The sequence below is a fragment of the Camellia sinensis genome, chromosome 8 (genome assembly GCF_055761805.1).
Source record: "Camellia sinensis isolate YWXY chromosome 8, ASM5576180v1, whole genome shotgun sequence".
Taxonomy (NCBI): Eukaryota; Viridiplantae; Streptophyta; class Magnoliopsida; order Ericales; family Theaceae; genus Camellia; species Camellia sinensis.
In genome coordinates this window covers 140,224,522-140,243,726 of record NC_138968.1, presented here as the reverse complement: position 1 = coordinate 140,243,726, position 19,205 = coordinate 140,224,522, and the positions used below count along the sequence as shown (strand labels likewise).

At 36.4% G+C, this 19,205-nt stretch overlaps 1 protein-coding gene across 1 annotated transcript in view; it reads left to right on the top strand.

The window, feature by feature from the left end:
* Nucleotides 1–17,099, top strand: part of LOC145798125 (putative LRR receptor-like serine/threonine-protein kinase At3g47570) — a 43,274-nt gene extending 26,175 nt beyond the window's left edge. Inside the window, exons 2-4 of the mRNA XM_082885604.1 lie at nucleotides 11,699–12,138; nucleotides 13,846–13,940; nucleotides 16,926–17,099. Coding sequence (XP_082741730.1) covers nucleotides 11,699–12,138; nucleotides 13,846–13,940; nucleotides 16,926–17,099 — 709 coding nt within the window. The remainder of the gene's footprint in view (nucleotides 1–11,698; nucleotides 12,139–13,845; nucleotides 13,941–16,925) is intronic.
* The last annotated feature ends 2,106 nt before the right edge of the window (nucleotides 17,100–19,205 follow it).

Genomic DNA, 19,205 nt, shown 5'->3' with positions numbered 1-19,205 from the left:
TTTTGTATCCAAATGTCTTCATTGCCAACAGGTCAAAGCTGAACATCAACGACCTGTCGGATTACTGCAACCCTTACCCATACCGGAATGGAAATGGGAGCACATCACGATGGATTTTATCGTTGGGTTATCTCGCTCCAGAAAAGGTATGGATTCAATTTGGGTTATTGTTGATAGACTAACCAAATCTGCTCACTTCTTACCTGTCAAGACGATTTATAATGCGGACAAATTGGCTGTTATCTATATTGATGAAATCGTTAGACTGCATGGAGTGCCTGTGTCTATTGTTTCTGACAGGGATTCGAAGTTTACATCGAGGTTTTGGCAAAGCCTACAGACTGCATTGGGTACTGAATTGAGGCTGAGTAGTGCCTATCATCCTCAGACAGATGGCCAATCTGAAAGGACCATCCAAACTCTGGAGGATCTACTGAGAATGTACGTCCTTGATTTTCAGGGAGACTGGGAAAGCCATTTGCCCTTAGCTGAATTCGCCTACAACAACAGCTACCATTCGAGTATTGGTATGGCGCCTTTTGAGGCATTGTATGGCAGAAAATGTAGATCTCCAATTTGCTGGGCAGAAGTTGGAGAGGGGCCTTTGCTTGGGCCCGAGATTGTATATGAAACAACTGAAAAAGTGAAACTGATACAGCAAAGATTGAAAACTGCACAGAGTAGACAGAAAAGTTATGCAGATGTCAGAAGACGGGACAGAGAGTATGAAGTGGGTGATCACGTTTTTGTGAAAGTGACACCAATGAAAGGCCAGACTCGTTTTGGAGTCAAAGGCAAGTTAGCACCGAGATACGTCGGACCTTATGAGATTATTGAGAAAATTAATCCGGTGGCGTATCAAGTTGCGCTCCCTCCTGAAATGGAACACATGTATAACGTCTTCCACATTTCTATGTTGAGAGACTATCTCCGGGATCCCTTCCATGTAATAGAGCCTACCCACGTAGTGTTGAGTGATGACTACACTTACGAGGAACGGCCTATACAGATTGTAAACCGACGGATCAAGAAACTGAGGAACAAAGAGATCCCGTTAGTGAAAGTTGACTGGCAGAACCATGGTGGCGTGTATGCCACTTGGGAAAGGGAAGATGACATGGCTAAACGATATCCTGAACTGTTTCCACTGAATCCTGTTTTCTTCCAGAATGAAGGTAACTCGAGTTTAGAGGACTAAACTCTTTATAAGGAGGGGAGACTGTAACAACCCTCGTACTGTTTACTGATTTATGACCGATTGATTACCGTTAATCACCGATTACTGTTAAACGAAGCTGATAATGACTGATAACTAACTGATAATCGAACTGAATGAAATACTGAACCGACTGACTGAAGTTGAAACTGAATTGACTGAGTATATGTTAGTTAATTGCATTCTATCTGTTTGATTGTCTGATTATCTGTTCATGTTTATATGTTTAAACTGCTATTTGAAGGCCTTATCGGCGGCCGAACTAGAAACCGATTGATGTTACGTGACCCTCATATTTAATGTGATTTTATGGTATAAGTATCTGAAAATTGATTAGGTATGATTAAATTAGATTAAAATAAGCCAATTGAAGAGTTGGACTTAATTACCGTTTTGCCATTGAGTGGGCCACTATCTCACACACATACTTGAGTCAAGAACAACATTTCCTCAGCCATTTTCCTTCTCATTGCCGACCAAGAGGGAAGAGAGGAGAGAGAGTGAGAGGAATTGAATTCTACCTTGGGTTTTGCTTGGAGAATTGAAGGAATTGAAGTATAGATTGCATATTTGAGCTCCTAGTCTTCTAATTCAAGCTCTAGGTAAGGATCTTATCTTCTTATTGATGCTATTGAACTAGTTCTTGCATGGTTCATGCTTCATTGTAGAACTAAGTCATGATTTGGGTCATTAATGGTGAATTGAAGCTCATTTCTTGCATGCATGGTTGAATTAATGAGTTTTGAGTTGAATTCATGGTAAATGGTTACATGCATGTCCATGTTGTAAGAGTAGACCATGTTTTCATCTTGTTTTGAAAAGAATGAGCTCATTTGAACAAGCTTTGAAGCTTTGATTTGGTTTAAATCCTTGCATGTTTGCATGTTCTTCATATTCTTGAAAATGGGTTTGAATATGGTTCTAATTGACTCACCTTTGGGGCTTGAATTCATAAATTGAGCTTTGAAACTTGTTATACATTGAATTTAATGATGTTTTCCAGAATTTGGGCCCAAGAGGTCGAGTTTGGAGTGGTTGAATGCTTGGTTTGAGCTTGGGAGGCAAATCTGGAAATTCCAGATTTGGCTTCCTCGCTCGAGCGAAGGATTCCCCGCTCGAGCGAGCACCTTTGTCCAGGGCTCCGCTCGAGCGACCATCGAGCGACCATCGCGCGTAAAATTTCAGTATCCAGTACTTTTACTGTTTTGCAGACCGCTCGAGCGAAGGATTCCTCGCTCGAGCGAAGCCTTTGATTTTGGACTTACGCTCGAGCGTAGAAAGTCTCGCTCGAGCGAGGCTCCTATTTTCAGCAAACTTTGCGAAATGTTTTCTAAGTGTATTTTTGCATCCTCATCCCATCCTAGGCATTCTTAGGCCTAGTTTAAGGCACCTTGATGAGGATATCATTGTAGAACACACCAAGGCAAATTAGGGATTAAGTTATGAGATTTCCCAACTGTGTAGCTTAGTGTGTTCAACCTGTGAACTGTGTAGGGTTGGCAACTGGGGAGACACGCTCTAGCATACTGTAGCCCAGAACTCTGTGAGTAACAATTGTGTAAAGATATGTTCAACTGATTATCTTCTGAATACTGAACTGAACTGTTTACTGAACTGGTATTATTTACTGAATGAATGTATGTCCTTTATTTCTGAACTGTACTGTGGCATCCTTAGTATCTACGGTTTACTGTTACTGTTACTGTCACAGAGATCTCTGTCGGTTTCCTTGTGGAACCACTACTGTTTACTGACTGATGGCCATCATTACTGTTCGGTCTTTTAAGACCTACTGTTACTGTTATGCTAATGGATGTACCACATATGACTGTTTACTGTACTGAGCAACTGAATTACTGATTGAAATGAACTGTTTTCATTACTGTAAGGACATTCATTCTAAACCCCTTTACGCTTTATGTTATTCACTGGGCTTTAGCTCACTGCTCATATATATATGTAGGTGTACAGGCACCAGACCGCAGCTAGAGGCGTCAGGGTTACTCCAGTTTTGTCAAGCCAGCCTTTGTGCCTCACTGCGAGGTTCCGAGCCTACTGTTAAGGCTTAGGGGTGTTTTAGAATTTCCCCCTTTTTGTACTGTTTCACTGTTTTGTATAGACTGACTGTTTACTGTACTGTTATACAGGGATTAGGTCCCTGTACTGTGTGACTGTTAATTTTGTATACTGTGTTGTACAGACGGAATGTTTTCTGTACTGTTATGTGGGGTTGAGTCCCTAGTTAAGTGGATGTGAATATTGTGTATACTGTTCTGTACTGTTTTTGTATAATGTATGAAAAGCCTTTTTGCATACAGACTGTCACAGCTCAATGGACACTATTTATTTACTGTATTGGCTTCCGCCAGGCCCTGTACTCTGTTTCACTGTATTACTGTTCAGCAGGCCTTCGGTAATCTCGGATTACTGGCCGGTTACGGTGCTAAACCCATAGGGCCGGGTTTGGGTCGTGACAGGTGTACACAGTGCAGCAGCTGCTCCAGACACATTAGTCCCGTCCACGTCAGTGCTTCCCAGTTCAGCGCCAGCCACAGCAGGTCCTTCGACTTCAGTCACCCCACCACATGATACCCCATACATTTCTCCATATTCCCCACACGTACATCTTACCCAGCATGCTGACCCTGACCCTGATTGGTCACCGCCCTGCTTCATGCATGATGTTATTACCCCACCCACCCAGTTACAGCCTACTTTTCTGGGGAGTACTTCGACCGCGCCCCGGTTCATGCATGATGTTGCTACCCCACCCACCCAGTTACCACCTGCTTTTATGGGGACTACTTCGACCGCGCCCAGGAGTACACATGATGCAGTTCTCACTGACATCTCCCACATTGATGATGAGGCCCATATTGAGCCCCCCCCAGAGCGCGAGGGAGAGGTTATGGTCGTGGGGGACGTCGCAGCCGAGGTCGGGGTGCGGGCAGAGGCAGAGGTCGGGGTCTAGCTGCAGATCGTGATACAGTTGCACCAGACGAGGGAGTGGGAGTTTCACAGCTCACAGCAGTATCTGATCTACAGGCACAGGCAGGATCAGGGGCATCAGATGGAGGAGAGGGGGGGTCACACTCACACTCATAGGCTCCACAGGCAGTCAGTGGAGGCCCGCATGCAGGTGAGAGACTGCCAGATATTCAGAGAGTCTACCGTAGGAGACCGAAGAGGGAGATCCACGGTCGGGGTTGTGGGACTGGGGGCAGGTTAGGGCATTAGCGGTTGCGATATGGACTATATAGGTTTTTTTTTTTCTTTTTTTTGTTTGTATGTGTCAAACTTGTACAGCTGATGTAAGTGTCATACTTATTTATTCGCAATTATAATTTCACAATTTTTTATTCTTATTTATATTGATGAATCACACAAATCTGTTTCACATCTCTACCCCTCTCTCATTATCTGTAATTTAGGAGAACATAAATTACAAACGCGTTTGGTTTGAACAAAACGTGTAAAGAAGCTATAAAAAATATGTTTGTTCAAGGCTAAAAATAATTGAAATATCTCGCTTCATTGATAAGTCATGGATAAGCATTACAAATTGCATGCATTACAGAAATGCCCTGGGCGTTCATCCAAACAATTTCATTCATTATCATCATCATCTGACATCTCAATATCAGATTCATACATAACATCCATGCTCCAGGCGTAGTACTGGTGTGCATCATCCATTAACCCATCTTCGGCACGCTCATTTGCGGTCTTCATTAGTCCGGACCTTTGCAAACGTTGGGTCATGCGATTAACCTCGTCGCGGATACGATGCAATGCCCTTTGCAACAACTGTGGAGTGTCAGTTGGCATACGCATGGCTAACCGGCGAGGAAATTTAAGATTAACTTCACGGCATAGCTCAACGAGAACGTTTGCTCGAGTTTTGCGAAATTCCCACTCAGCTCTCATGGTATTGACGGTGGCACGTGAGTAACGCAAATTTGGATTTAATGGGTATTGAAATTCATCTCCATCTGCAACCCAATAGTGACCCATTGCTGAATATAGATCAACCACCGTATATGTCATGATGATATCGCTAGAAATAGCTGTAAAACTTTTGTTGTGGTATGCTACGATATTTATACCATATATACACATGGTAGCTGTATGTATGCAATTTCCTGTTCGATCACATGCATGCCACTGACCTTATCCAGTGCATTCGGCTGTCAGGACTCGATTTTGTGCAGTCATGAACGAATCAACGGCCTATAGCATCGGCTATTGTGCCGCAGATGCAGTGATGCCTGTGACTTTGTGCATAATTCCAATGGGCACAGTAGGTAGGAGGTATGTGACTTTGTGCAGCGATGCAGGGATGCATCTGACTTTGTGCAGTGATACAGTGATGCGTGTGACTTTGTGCATCACTGCATCACTGCATGTGACTTTGTGCAGTGATGCAATGCTGCATGTCACTTTATGCAGTGATGCAGTAATGCATGTGACTTTCTTACTTTGCCATGCTTGTATACGTTGTGACTTTTTTCTTGACATTACGTGATGCATGTGACTTCTGCAGTGCAACTTACATGCTTTGTTTTTTCCGCACATTTCAGAATTCATCTAAGTCACATTATTACGACTATGAAAAGAAGCAGAAAATGCTATTATGTTGGTAAAAAAATATGATGCACGGTTGTGTAATGACAATAAAAATTGGATGACTGTGAAGTTCATTAACTGAAAATAAGATAAAATATAGGCACCAAAGTTCCAATCGTGTTTACCTACCAGGTGACCATTTTATTATGTTGGTGAGAAAAACAATGATAGTTTATGAACAATATTACTTTAATATAAAGAAAATTTCATTTTTCGATTTCATTTATAATTTCTCGAAAACACCTATACGTACTGAAATCGTCAATTCCAAGTGACTACTTATTGTATTACAAAAGTAAGCATGACAAAATAGTTTCATGTCGCGATGTGACAACTCACTGCATTTTGTTTTATTTGACAACGCACTGCTCGAATATGAAGGGATTGCATTGTGATTCTATGGCCTACAATTATGATTTTATCTTACAACCACGTCCGTGACTACATCACAGGTACACAAAGTCACGGGTAATCAAAATTACATGAAATGAATAACATCAAATAATATCACGTGTATCACTTATTCCATAGTGCCCTAGCACCACTATGATGTCTATAAATACCCCAGTATGATGTTTGTTGAAGTCATAACAATAGTAATATATATACAATTACTATTATTATTATTTTTTTAATTTTATTAACAATGTCTTCAAGAGGTGCAGGAAGTTCACGCCGGCAAATAAATCCGAAAGTGTGGCTGCTACCTCCATTTATGTATGACTACAAGAGCGAAAAGTACTCGAGTCCGAAGGATTATTATGCTGGTATCCGAGCAGAATGGGCGTTCAGGGTAACGGAGCAAGAAGGATTGTATAATGATCTACGTAACTTTGGGGCACCGGTACCTCATCGTCGTTCATTGACCATGGCTAGACGAAATGTGAGTGACTATGAAAAAGCAGTTAGCAGAATTAAGAAGGACAACAACAGGATGTTGATGCGGAGATGTCGACATTTCATGCTTCAGCTAGCCACTGAAATGGCAGAAGCAAGCAATAGAGATTTGACAATGGTTGAGCGAAATAATGTCTTAAACAATGAAAAATATCTCTCTGACTACTACATGTCAGATGAGGAATAAGAAATCAAACACCGTTATCTTTCATATGTTCGTTACTGGAGTGTAAGACAATGTTGTTGTTGGTCTAACGTACGGATGTATTTCAAGTATTTTTGTTATGAACCTGAAGTTTATGAAATAACTACATTTATAAGTACACATTTATGAGTTCATGACTTTCTTTATTGAATTGCAATTTGTTAATGAATGTTCTGGATTAATGAATGGATTAATGTATGTTCAATTATGTGAATACTTAAAACACATAACATAGATCAGGCAACTCGGAGAAAAGGTTCCCTTAACTGGGGCTGCTGAAATAGGGATGAAATTACAACGAATTTCAATCTCCATCGGGAAAGAAGAAAGAGTCACCTTCCAATTCTTGAAAGTCTAGTAAAAATGATGACTCCGGTAATGAATGAGGGGTTGACAAAAAACTAAACTCGGTGAATCGAACTACCACCTTCAACAACACATAAAACATAACAGGTAGGTCGGTGAATAGCTTCCCAAATGACAAGAACAATTCAAATAGTCATACTTTTCAATGAAATACAAATAGCGGGTCGTAAGCTTCATAAGCTTCATTTTTTCACACATTGAGTAGTCAAATCGTGGAGAGACTTGTCAGTATATGCAGATAGATTGTGAAGTCATGTGACCTGGTGCACAGTCTTTGGTTTTATTGATTTGTTTATTACAGTGAGAACTCATCTCTTATTTACATATGTGGGATTCTCAACTCAGAAAGTCACATGGCAACAGTGAATTCACTGATTTACCTTACTGTCAGCATGCTTTTATTTTGTCTGTATATGCAGATGGATTGTGAAGTCATGTGACTTGGTGCAGAGGCTTTGGTTTTCTCAATTTTTTGCTCGATTTTTTTTATTACAGTGACAACTCATCTGTTATTGATATATGTGGGATTCTCAACTTAGAAAGTCACATGGCAACAGTGAATTCACTGATTTACCTTACAGTCAGCATGCCTTTATTTTGTCCTTATATGCAGATGGATTGTCAAGTCATGTGACTTGGTGCACATGCTTTGGTTTTATTGATTTGTTTATTACAGTGAGAACTCATCTCTTATTTACATATGTGGGATTCTCAACTCAGAAAGTCACATGGCAACAGTGAATTCACTGATTTACCTTACAAACAGCATGCCTTTATTTTGTCCTTATATGCAGATGGATGGTCAAGTCATGTGAATTGGTGCACAGGCTTTGGTTTCCTCGATTTTTTGCTCGATTTTTTTTATTACAGTGACAACTCATCTGTTATTGATATATGTGGGATTCTCAACTTAGAAAGTCACATGGCAACAGTGAATTCATTGATTTACCTTACAGTCAGCATGCCTTTATTTTGTCCTTATATGCAGATGGATTGTCAAGTCATGTGACTTGGTGCACATGCTTTGGTTTTATTGATTTGTTTATTACAGTGAGAACTCATCTCTTATTTACATATGTGGGATTCTCAACTCAGAAAGTCACATGGCAACAGTGAATTCACTGATTTACCTTACAAACAGCATGCCTTTATTTTGTCCTTATATGCAGATGGATGGTCAAGTCATGTGAATTGGTGCACAGGCTTTGGTTTCCTCGATTTTTTGCTCGATTTTTTTTATTACAGTGACAACTCATCTGTTATTGATATATGTGGGATTCTCAACTTAGAAAGTCACATGGCAACAGTGAATTCATTGATTTACCTTACAGTCAGCATGCCTTTATTTTGTCCTTATATGCAGATGGATTGTCAAGTCATGTGACTTGGTGCACATGCTTTGGTTTTATTGATTTGTTTATTACAGTGAGAACTCATCTCTTATTTACATATGTGGGATTCTCAACTCAGAAAGTCACATGGCAACAGTGAATTCACTGATTTACCTTACAAACAGCATGCCTTTATTTTGTCCTTATATGCAGATGGATGGTCAAGTCATGTGAATTGGTGCACAGGCTTTGGTTTCCTCGATTTTTTGCTCGATTTTTTTTTATTACAGTGACAACTCATCTGTTATTGATATATGTGGGATTCTCAACTCAGAAAGTCACATGGCAACAGTGAATTCACTGATTTACCTTACTGTCAGCATGCCTTTATTTTGTTCGTATATGCAGATGGATTGTGAAGTCATGTGACTTGGTGCACATGCTTTGGTTTTCTCCATTTTTTGCTCGACTTTTTTGTTACAGTGACAACTCATCTCGTATTGATATATGTGGGATTCTCAATTCAGAAAGTCACATGGCAACAGTGAATCCATTGATTTACCTTACAGTCAGCATGCATTTACCTTACAGTCAGCATGCATATATGTGGGATTCTCATTTATCCATTCATAATCAACTATATAAACGAGTAAAGGTGAAGACACAACCTTACAACTCATTTCGCCCTACGAAATTATCATTCATTTGTTTTAAAAAATTAGCATGGCTACATGGTTCATAGGAGGGAGTGGGAGTCGCAGAGGTGGTAGGAACTTGCAAAGGGGTGAAAGTTCACGACGAGGAGGGGGAAGGGGAAGTGGCGATGCTGAAGATGAAACACCATTTCCTTTCTTGGATGCCTCTTGTGCTTATCATGATAGGTTTGGGAAGCGACATTTTGTCATGCCCAAGTACTATCGAGATCCATGTGGTTTGGTGGAGGATCCATCAGAAAATCAAACAGGATATGGTTATGCAAAGGCTAGACTTCTTAAGTGGCCCGCACTATTTATAGAGCGAGTGCAAAACGAAAGATTATGTCGGGAAAGACGACTGAAGGTGCCAAAAGCACGTTCTGTTGAGATCCAAAAGGAAGATCCTGATAATGTTGATCGACTATGTCAAACACTACAACGTGAGATTTCTCAAATGGGTCGTAGATTGGCCCGCGATATGCAGCTACTCATACTTAAGAAGGATGCCCAGAAGAACAAAACAGAACCAAATGTTGCGGCTATCAAGGCTATCATGGAGGATCCTGAACTTGTCTCTGACGCTGAGCTTTCGGATTGTTCAGACTCTGAGCCACCTGCCGATTTAAGCGCGAATTAGGTGTTAATGTCTACACTTCGGCAATATAACAACTTGCATTAATATGTAATGTCTGTGTTAGAGTAAGTATAACTGTTATGTTATGTTATGTTTATGTTTAAGTTTATGTTTATGTATTGTGTCTGTCAAATGTTACGGCTATTAATATGCAATATTAGGTCATGAATTAGGTGTTTGTCTATCTAACTGTTATGTTTATGTATTGTGTGTTCAGTTAAGAGTGTCCAGGATGTATGTAATGTGTGTTCAGTTCATGGCGTCCATAATGTATTTTTGTGGGAGAATTATGTCTGTACTACCTATGTAACTGAAAACTATTACATTTGCAACTTCAGTTATGTTGTTTTCATGCCCGTATGAGTATTTTGTAAAGTACTGACTTTGTATATTATGTATTAAGTATTATTACAAAAATGTTGAGAAAATTTATTTTAGGAGCTCTCACTGTGGCCTTTGTCTTCTTGGCCTACTCCGCGGTGGTCTTCGCGTCTCACCCTTCGTCGTTGCTCGTCGAGTTGCACAGTGTGTGGGTGTGCTTCAAACTGTACAGCATGCATATCACATTCTAACCCATAACAAAGACGATACAAAAAAATAAATTTTATAAATGAAAACGGGTACAAAACGGTTTTACTAAACTGATTTTCTGAATTACATTCTCACCTTCTAACCCAAAACAAAAGAATAAATATATATGTATGTTTAAATGAAAACGGCTTTCGTAAAGCCAAAATAATTTTCTAAATAACACCTTCCAACCCAAAACAAAGACAAAAGAAAAAAAAAATTACATGAAAACGACTTTAGTAAAGCGAAAAAAAAAATTATTAATTACATTATCACCTTCTAACCCAAAACAAACACAAAACAATAAGCAAAAAAAAAAATTTACATGAAAACAACTTTAGTGAAGACGAAAAAATTTTTTTAATTACATTTTCTAAATCAACACAAAGACAAAAGAAAAAATGAAAAATGAACATGACAACGGCTTCAGTAAAGCCAAATAAATGAACATGATTGGCTTAATAATATCTACATGAATATGATTTTGAAATTATATATATGAAAAATAGTATGTAAAATTAATATATGAAAAGAGGTTTTTTTTCATATTATGTAAAATTTATGAATTACACATTCTAAACAAAAACAAAAACAAAAACAAAAGAAAAAAAAAACATATTTTAACATGATAATGGCTTTAGTAAAGCCAAGTACTAAAATATACAGTGTAAATATATTTTTTAAAATATGTTTTATGTTTTTTTCTTTTGTTTTATCTTGAAAATAGCGTTTTATTCCAACAAAGTTTATGTTAAAAACGCTGGGCGAAAAAAAAAAAAAATTCTGTTAAAATCGCTATTTGTAATAGCGTTTATTCATGTTAAAATCGCTATTCGTAATAGCGTTTTTATGGCAAAAAAATTTTGTGTAAAATCGCTATTAGAAATAGCGTTTTCTGGCAAAACAGTTTTGTGTAAAAAGGGCTGTTCTTAACAGCGTTTTCCTTGGGAAAAAAATTAACCCTAGAAGCGCTATTCGTAACAGCGACTTCTTAATCAAAGTCGCTATTTGCAATAGCGATTTTCCTGTTCATCTACTTTTGCGCTCCTAACAGTAAAAGCGCGAATAGTAATGGCGCTTTAGCTTAGTTTTGGAATTCCGTCAGAAGTTGGCCTAGTTTTGGAAATACAATGTAAAAAAGGCTTATATTGGGAAAAGGCCCGAGTGTGAGGCCTTGAGGCGCATCAGACATCGAAATCTTGTCAAGGTTTTCACAGCATGTTCAAGTGTTGACTATAACGGTAATGACTTCAAAGCTCTGGTTTACGAGTTCATGGTCAATGGTAGCCTAGAGGATTGGTTACATGCAAATGAAAATGAAGATGAGATGCATGCCAAATCAAGAAATTTAAACCTCCTACAAAGGTTAAATATTGCCGTTGATGTTGCTTCTGCACTTGATTATCTTCACCATCATTGCTCAGAACCAATAGTTCACTGTGATTTGAAGCCGAGCAATGTTCTTCTGAATGACGAAATGATTGGACATGTAGGCGATTTTGGGTTAGCTAGATTCCTTCCAGAAGGAACCTATAATTCTTCTGCAACTCAATCAAGTTCTATTGGCTTAAGAGGGTCTGTTGGTTATGCTGCTCCAGGTAAATGTATCTCTTAGGCCCTTTTTTGATATTCTTTTTCACCTTCAATTTCCAACATACTTTAGAGTCTGATTTGCATGTCAAATCAAGTACGCCCCTTCGATCAATGAAGTAAAGCAGATGGTTCTTTGGTTTTATTTCTAGCAACATCATTTGCCCTTCAAATGCATGAAAATCAAAGTTTGGCAAATACTTTCCAATGTGTTATTTAAAAGTAAATTATTATTTTTTTCTTTTCTGTTGCACATAATTTAGTCTGAAAAATATGAAACTCAAAGGAATGCAAGTTCTTAATTTCATTAGTTTCTTGCTTATAATATACAACCCAACATACAATCCCATTTTTTAGAGGATTTTCCATACGTCTTCTATCTTGTTGTCTGCAAATCATAATCCATATAATTGTATTTATGTTTATTTTTGCCTTCAATGGAGATGTACCAATATTGAGAAATCCTAGTATTTTTCTTGGCGCAAATTGTGAAAGCATAACAACGTACAATATCTAACTTTTGTTCATATCCTATGTGTGTAGTCATAGGATAACATAAAGAGGAGTTTAGAAAATCCTCTTTTGCTAATTTCAATCCTCCTATCTATTTCTTTTACGTTAATAAGTTTGATGAATACAAACCTAAATGGATAAAGTCAAGATACCAAAACTTCATCTTTTTGTGACTCCAAAGAGGAAAAGTCCATTTTTTTGTTGGTTTCAAATTCCTTAATGTCGAAGCACATTATTCTCTTTAAACAATTATGCTAGTTAGAGCATTACGGCTATAAACCTTTTTTTATTTTATTTTATGAAAATTGATGGAAATGTAACTTTTCAGTTTTTTAAGTTGTAACCATGGCTGGGGTTGAGAATAAATCAATTGATGGAGTTTTGGGTAGATTAGTATCTCCTGATGGAGTTTTGGGTAGACTAGTATCTCCTGATGGAGTTTTATAAGTACTCTTGATCTGTGCATCTGGTTTACAATATCATTTTTATATTATTCTTCAATATGGAACCAAAAATCTAATTTTCAGGCCAATGCAACTTGTTACATATGTCTTCCTTGTGTATTATATCCCATCAAATTGTTTGGAGATTAATTACCGTTCCTCTTCTCTCAGGTGCTTGAGATCTGATTAATCGTAAAGGTATTGGATGATTCAACAACTATGCCATGCCACATATTGCTTTGGCTGCCTACAACAATTAATAATATGCTATTTTTCAATTTTTCATTGTGTTTGATCTCTATAGCATTCATCTTTTCTCATTTAAATGTACTTCAAGAAGGCTGCGACATGCAATGCCGACCCTGTCTTATACTCTAAATAGGTTCCACAGTAGATGCTGTTCAATAGATTGAAAAGAAGATAAATCCAAATGCATATATTCATCCTCAAGTATTTTCTTTCATTAGTTTTGCAGAAGACTTCACTTTACAAGCAGAGTCTTTTCATGCAAAGCTAAAACAGATTTTATCAGGCTTGAATTGATTAGTATGATGATATTTGTTCAGCAGGTAACAACTCTTGTGTGATTAAACCTTGGATTAAACAAACCTGAACTTTAGGTTTCTGCTTTGATTCGAACCGGCATACCCAATTGTTTACATCTTAATAAACCATGATTATGAAGTTTTAAATCAATATTTGCTACAATAAGATTTAATCATTGAATATTCACTCTGGATTCATTTTGTGGATTAATAGTCTTACACTCAATCTCAAGTATACTTGATGGCATTCTGCAGATAGATGTGGATGAAAATTTGCCAAGTCTAATTTTGTTTTACATGGAGATCAAGGTGAATTTTTGAAAAACAGAACTCATATGAACAATTGAGGAAAATAATAATCTTTGAGTTTTCACTATCTGATTCTAACAATTAAAATTATGAATACTTAAATTTATATTTTTTGTGACAAGTAAAAACTTATATATATATATATATATATTGTGATAAGATTAAAACAAACAATGGGTTAATACAGAACAAAGACATCAAACTAAAATTGACTGATATCGACTTGTTATGTTGTATGCGCATAGTGCAGTCACTCTCAGGTTCAAGAGATTTCACATCAAATGCAATACAGTTCATTCATATTTGGAATTTTTGCACTAATGTAATCACAATAATGATTTGTGATTGGGAATTTTTGAAAGGCATACAATTATTATAATTACATAATTTTTTTTAATTAATATTATAAAAATTTATAATTTTTTATTTATTATTTATAAAAAAGAAATGTGCACGTGTTGTAGCATTTTTCAATATGAAGCATATTTTATTGTGAACAAAATTAGACTCGAAATAAAGGCTATGTGATTAGTGTTAAACCTTGCAAAACAACATCCATTGACCCCCACACATCTTTTTATTAGCAATATTATCAATTTAAAAATGTATGTTATAATAATTTGTATCTTAAAAAAAAAAAAAGAGTTAAACTTGAATGAAAAAAATTACTATTAAAAAAAAACTAATAACCTAAATATATATATATATATATATATAAAATAAAAAATCTCAATTTGAGATGTATAAAATGATTGACTTGACATTGAAGTGCTACTGTACATACCTCCCAAAATATGGAATGGGGGATACTGCTGTCCCATTGTGGGAGATTATTTTGAATGTTTTTCGATGATCTGAACCGTTCACATTGTAGGGCTCGTCGAGTAGGTCATCCAGAAAAAAAATCAAGTTGATTGGATACTTGTAGCCCTATAATCAAAGCACATTTGTTTTTATAAAAATTAACGGTTAACGTAACTTTCATAAATTTTTTAAAACAATTTGAACTTGATCATGTGGTTATGAATATCCGATTAACTTAATTTTTTATATGAATGATAATCTTAACGAACCCTACAATATGAACGGTTCAGATTATTGAAAAATACTCGAAAAAATCTCCGCTAAGGGAACAGTAGTAACTGCTGTGCCTTGGGGCACAGCAGTACCCCCGTGTCCCCAAAATACACTTGTGGTATCCATTGGGTTGTTTTCAAAGTAGATTAAAGGCTGATTTTTTTTTACTTTTTTAAATTTATTTTGAAAAAATATGTAAAAAAGTAAGAAAATAATGTAAGTCAAAATAAGTTAAAAACAAAAAAATGACTTTTTACCCACTTACCAAAACAAGCCAAAGTTTCATTCAAAATAATGCTTCATAGTAAAATGTTACAATCTCATAATCAAGTCGTAATCACATCCAAATAATAATAATAATAATAATAAAATCTCAAAATCAAAATTAATTTGGGTCATAAGCAAAAACACCATAAATATCTTATAGTCAAGTTTACTATAAATTTAATCACCTCATAATTTTATAATTAAATTCTACATTATAGATAGCTAAGATTATTATTCAGTGTGCTTTATTTCAATTTTCTAGAAATTAAGTTTTTTATTTTTCGTATTTTTTTAGTGAATGTTTTTAAAATTTTAAGTAATTTTTTTTAATTTTTTAGATGCACCTAATTTAGATGTATCTAAAAAATAAAATATTTGTTAAAAATATTTCAAAAAATTAATAAATACACAAAAATGCAAAAAAATATACTGATTTTTTTTTTGTATTTAGTGAATTTTTTAAAGATTTTTTTCACAAAAAATATATTTTTTAAGTATATTTATGTTAAGTGTGTCTAAAAATTAAAAAAAATGCTTAAAATATTAAAAAAATTCAGTAAAAACAAAAAAATATGAAAAACAAAAAAATTAAATTTTTTTAAAAAGTGAATTCTGAAAATCAAAACTAAACAGATTAATTATTTTTTAAAAAAATTTTATAATTAGAATGTACTATCCACATCATCAAATTTTCAAACTCAAACTGATTTATACGAGGCTGACGTGACGAGGATCCCTTACTTTCGAGTTTAGATTTACCAAAGTTGAAAATTTTAATGGATTAATTACTTAAAAGTCCTAATGACAGTAGGTGTGGTAGCTCAAGTCCTGTGCAATAGTTTTTGGATGCACAAGTCCCATTTTGGAATGCAATTGACGTTAATGCCCTTTTGAATCTAACGTATTAGAGATGCAACTTCAGAGAAAGAAGTGGACTTGGAACGTCCTTAAGAAATTTCACGACTAGGAAGAGGAGCAGAGTCTGCATCTTCATGGATCTTTTCAAACACTTGATGATGATGATCGTTTGGATTATCCGAAGATTTTTAAGTTGGAGGTTTGTGATGCCTCAGCCTTTTACACTTTCGTTTCGATCTATTCTCTTCCTTGATCACTTCAATTTGCAACAACTTTGTGTGTGTGTGTAACTCCAGCCCTTAAAATGCTTGATTGCTCAATTTCAAGGTTTAGAACAGAGCATATTAAATCGACTAAAGAGATGGGCCATGAGATCTGGTTTGTAGGTAAGAACTGAGATATTCTCAATTCCAAAAGTGAGAATGTTCTCAATTTAAAATTGAGAATAATTTCAGTTTGCAAAAATTTCCAATAAAACTGAGAATTTTTTAAAATTTTTTAGTATTAAAACTGAGAATATTATCATTTTTTCAGTTTTAAGCTGATAATATTCTCAATTTTAAAACTAGAAAAAATTGAGAAATTTCTCAATTTTACACAACCATTGTTTATGAAAATTTCTTAGTTTTTGCACAACCATTGAAAATCATACGGTGAGAATGAACTACCTCTTTCGAGGAAGGCGTGGTCTTGGAGGGTAGTTTAATGTGATTGAGTCCCCACTCATTTAAAGGACAAACCCAGTTGAACCTAGAATCATCATTTTTCACCAAGCTTTTCTAGTCACCAATGGTGGATGATGAGAGGATTATGTCTAAAACCACATCAGCCATGATGAGGATGAACTTCGGATGTTGTATATTTGGTGGGTACAAAGAGATAGCTTCGAGGACTAGTGATCAAATATGGAAATCGAGAAGACGAGCTTTGATTTGGCATGGTGGAAGAGAACGATGATGGTGTGGGAGTCGATGTAGGTGTTGACGGTGTTGAGATAGATAAGGAGAGAACCAAAGTCAAAAAGATTGGGCTCCATTTTTTATATGTGAGAGAGAGAGAGTCTGAAACTAAAAAAAGAGAGAGAAAACAAATGAGAGTGAAGGGGATGTTTGGTTGTAGTTGTTGGGGAGTGGCGGTAAAAGTAAGGGAGAGAGAAAGAAGACAACAACTTACATTCACACCAAGCATGCAGTTAGACATCTAGCATTGATGGAGGAGGTCTTAGAAGGGTAAATTGGTCTATTAAAAATTAATGGGACTTGAAGGAGCAAATAATCTTATCTAGGACTTAATAGATTATAAGTTCACAATATGAGACTTGTAATGACCCCGAAACGCATGTCACAAATATCCGTAATTCATTATGTGTTCATATGAAATTAATTGAAGAATATCTGTTTGAATTGGAAAAAAAAATATATCTGTTGAGACTACAACTTCGGGACTGAAATTGACGGCCATAATGGGTTCGGAAAACGAAATTGAACACGCCTATGTGATACCGAGAATTTTTAGAACCCGTTGGGACGATAAATTGAGGACTGAATTTCGTCTGATTCGTTAAGCCCCGTTGGCTTGAGTTTATGGCACAATTTTATAAATATGACTTAAGATAAGGATGTTGACCTATGTTTGACTCAAAAACAAAAGAGAAGAAAAAAATCTGGAAAGGAGAGAGAGAGAGAATTCGTGAGAAAGGGGAAGAAGAGGAGGAAAAAAAAGAATCAAGCTAAATCTTCTACAATTAAGTGATTAAGGTAAGAATTTCCCTCTAATTTCTTGAAATAAGGTTGAATCATCTTTGATCTCATGGCAAGTAAATGGATTGAAGGGGAAATTATGTTTAATTTGAGCATACAAGGCATAAATTTATGATTCATGTTTATATTTGGCTTATTGGGGAGGAAACTCCATGGATTTGGGAAATGAAGCTTTTGGGTGCATAGTTATGAATTTTCATTTCAATTCAAAGCTTGATCTTTTATGTGATTCACGTGGGTTTAGTTTTGAAGCTTAAATTAAGTTGTTCTTCAAGTGTTTAAGCCTTGAATTTTATGATTTTGGAAAATTGATTTTGCTTAAGGGAGACTCACGGTTTAGCAGATTTTTGGACTGGTTTTTCACCCAAATTGTCGCCGTCCGCTCGAGCGGGGATTTCGCACATCCAGTATCTTTATCACAGTCTGCTGTCCGCTCGAGCGGGGGTTTTGCCGCTCGAGCGGGGACCTTTTTCCAGGAAATTTTGAGAAGTTGAATTACATGATTTGCACATGTTATTGGCATCATTTGGTACCTCATGAACATGAAATTTAATAAGGGAAGAATAGAATAGCATGAATTAAGTGATTTAATGATAATGTGTATTGAAGAAATGTGTTATAATGTTGATAATTGCAGGTCAAGAGGCGAAGACCGTACAACCGGTTTTGGAAACCCACTGTGAGTAACATTTCTGTAAAGTTATGTTGATATACAATGTATTTGAAATGTTATACGATATGCTATATGATACGGTATGTTTTCGAAATGTGATTTTAAACCCGTGAACGAATGTCCTGATTTGCGAATCTAGTATGGCATCCATAGATAGTCCTAAGTAGACCAGTTTACGAGATCTCGGTATGTGTTTCATCGGTGTCCGGGACCGGTTACTCTAGTCGGAAGACAGTATATGTTATGTTCTATGGAGTATGCCATTATGTATGTTCTGATTACGATTATGTTTATGAATGATTTGATTTACGGATATATGATATGCGGAATTCGTTCACCACCCTTTTACTTTAATGTTACTTGCTGAGCTTTCGCTCATTGTTTGTATATATGTATTTATAGGTGAGCACTCTGGGAGTCAAGCCTAGGCGGAGTCCGAGCCGAGCCGCCGTTTTGAAGCCTACCCGATGTTTTGGTGCCCCCGAGTTGGGGCTAGGCCTAGAAGGCCGTTAGGAAGCTTGGTTTTGGTTGTACATGTGGCGTGAGCCTATGTTTTGTACATGAATTTTGATTATATGTGATGTAATGTAGTGGGTAAATTAACATTTTTGGCATGTAATGTATGTTCAT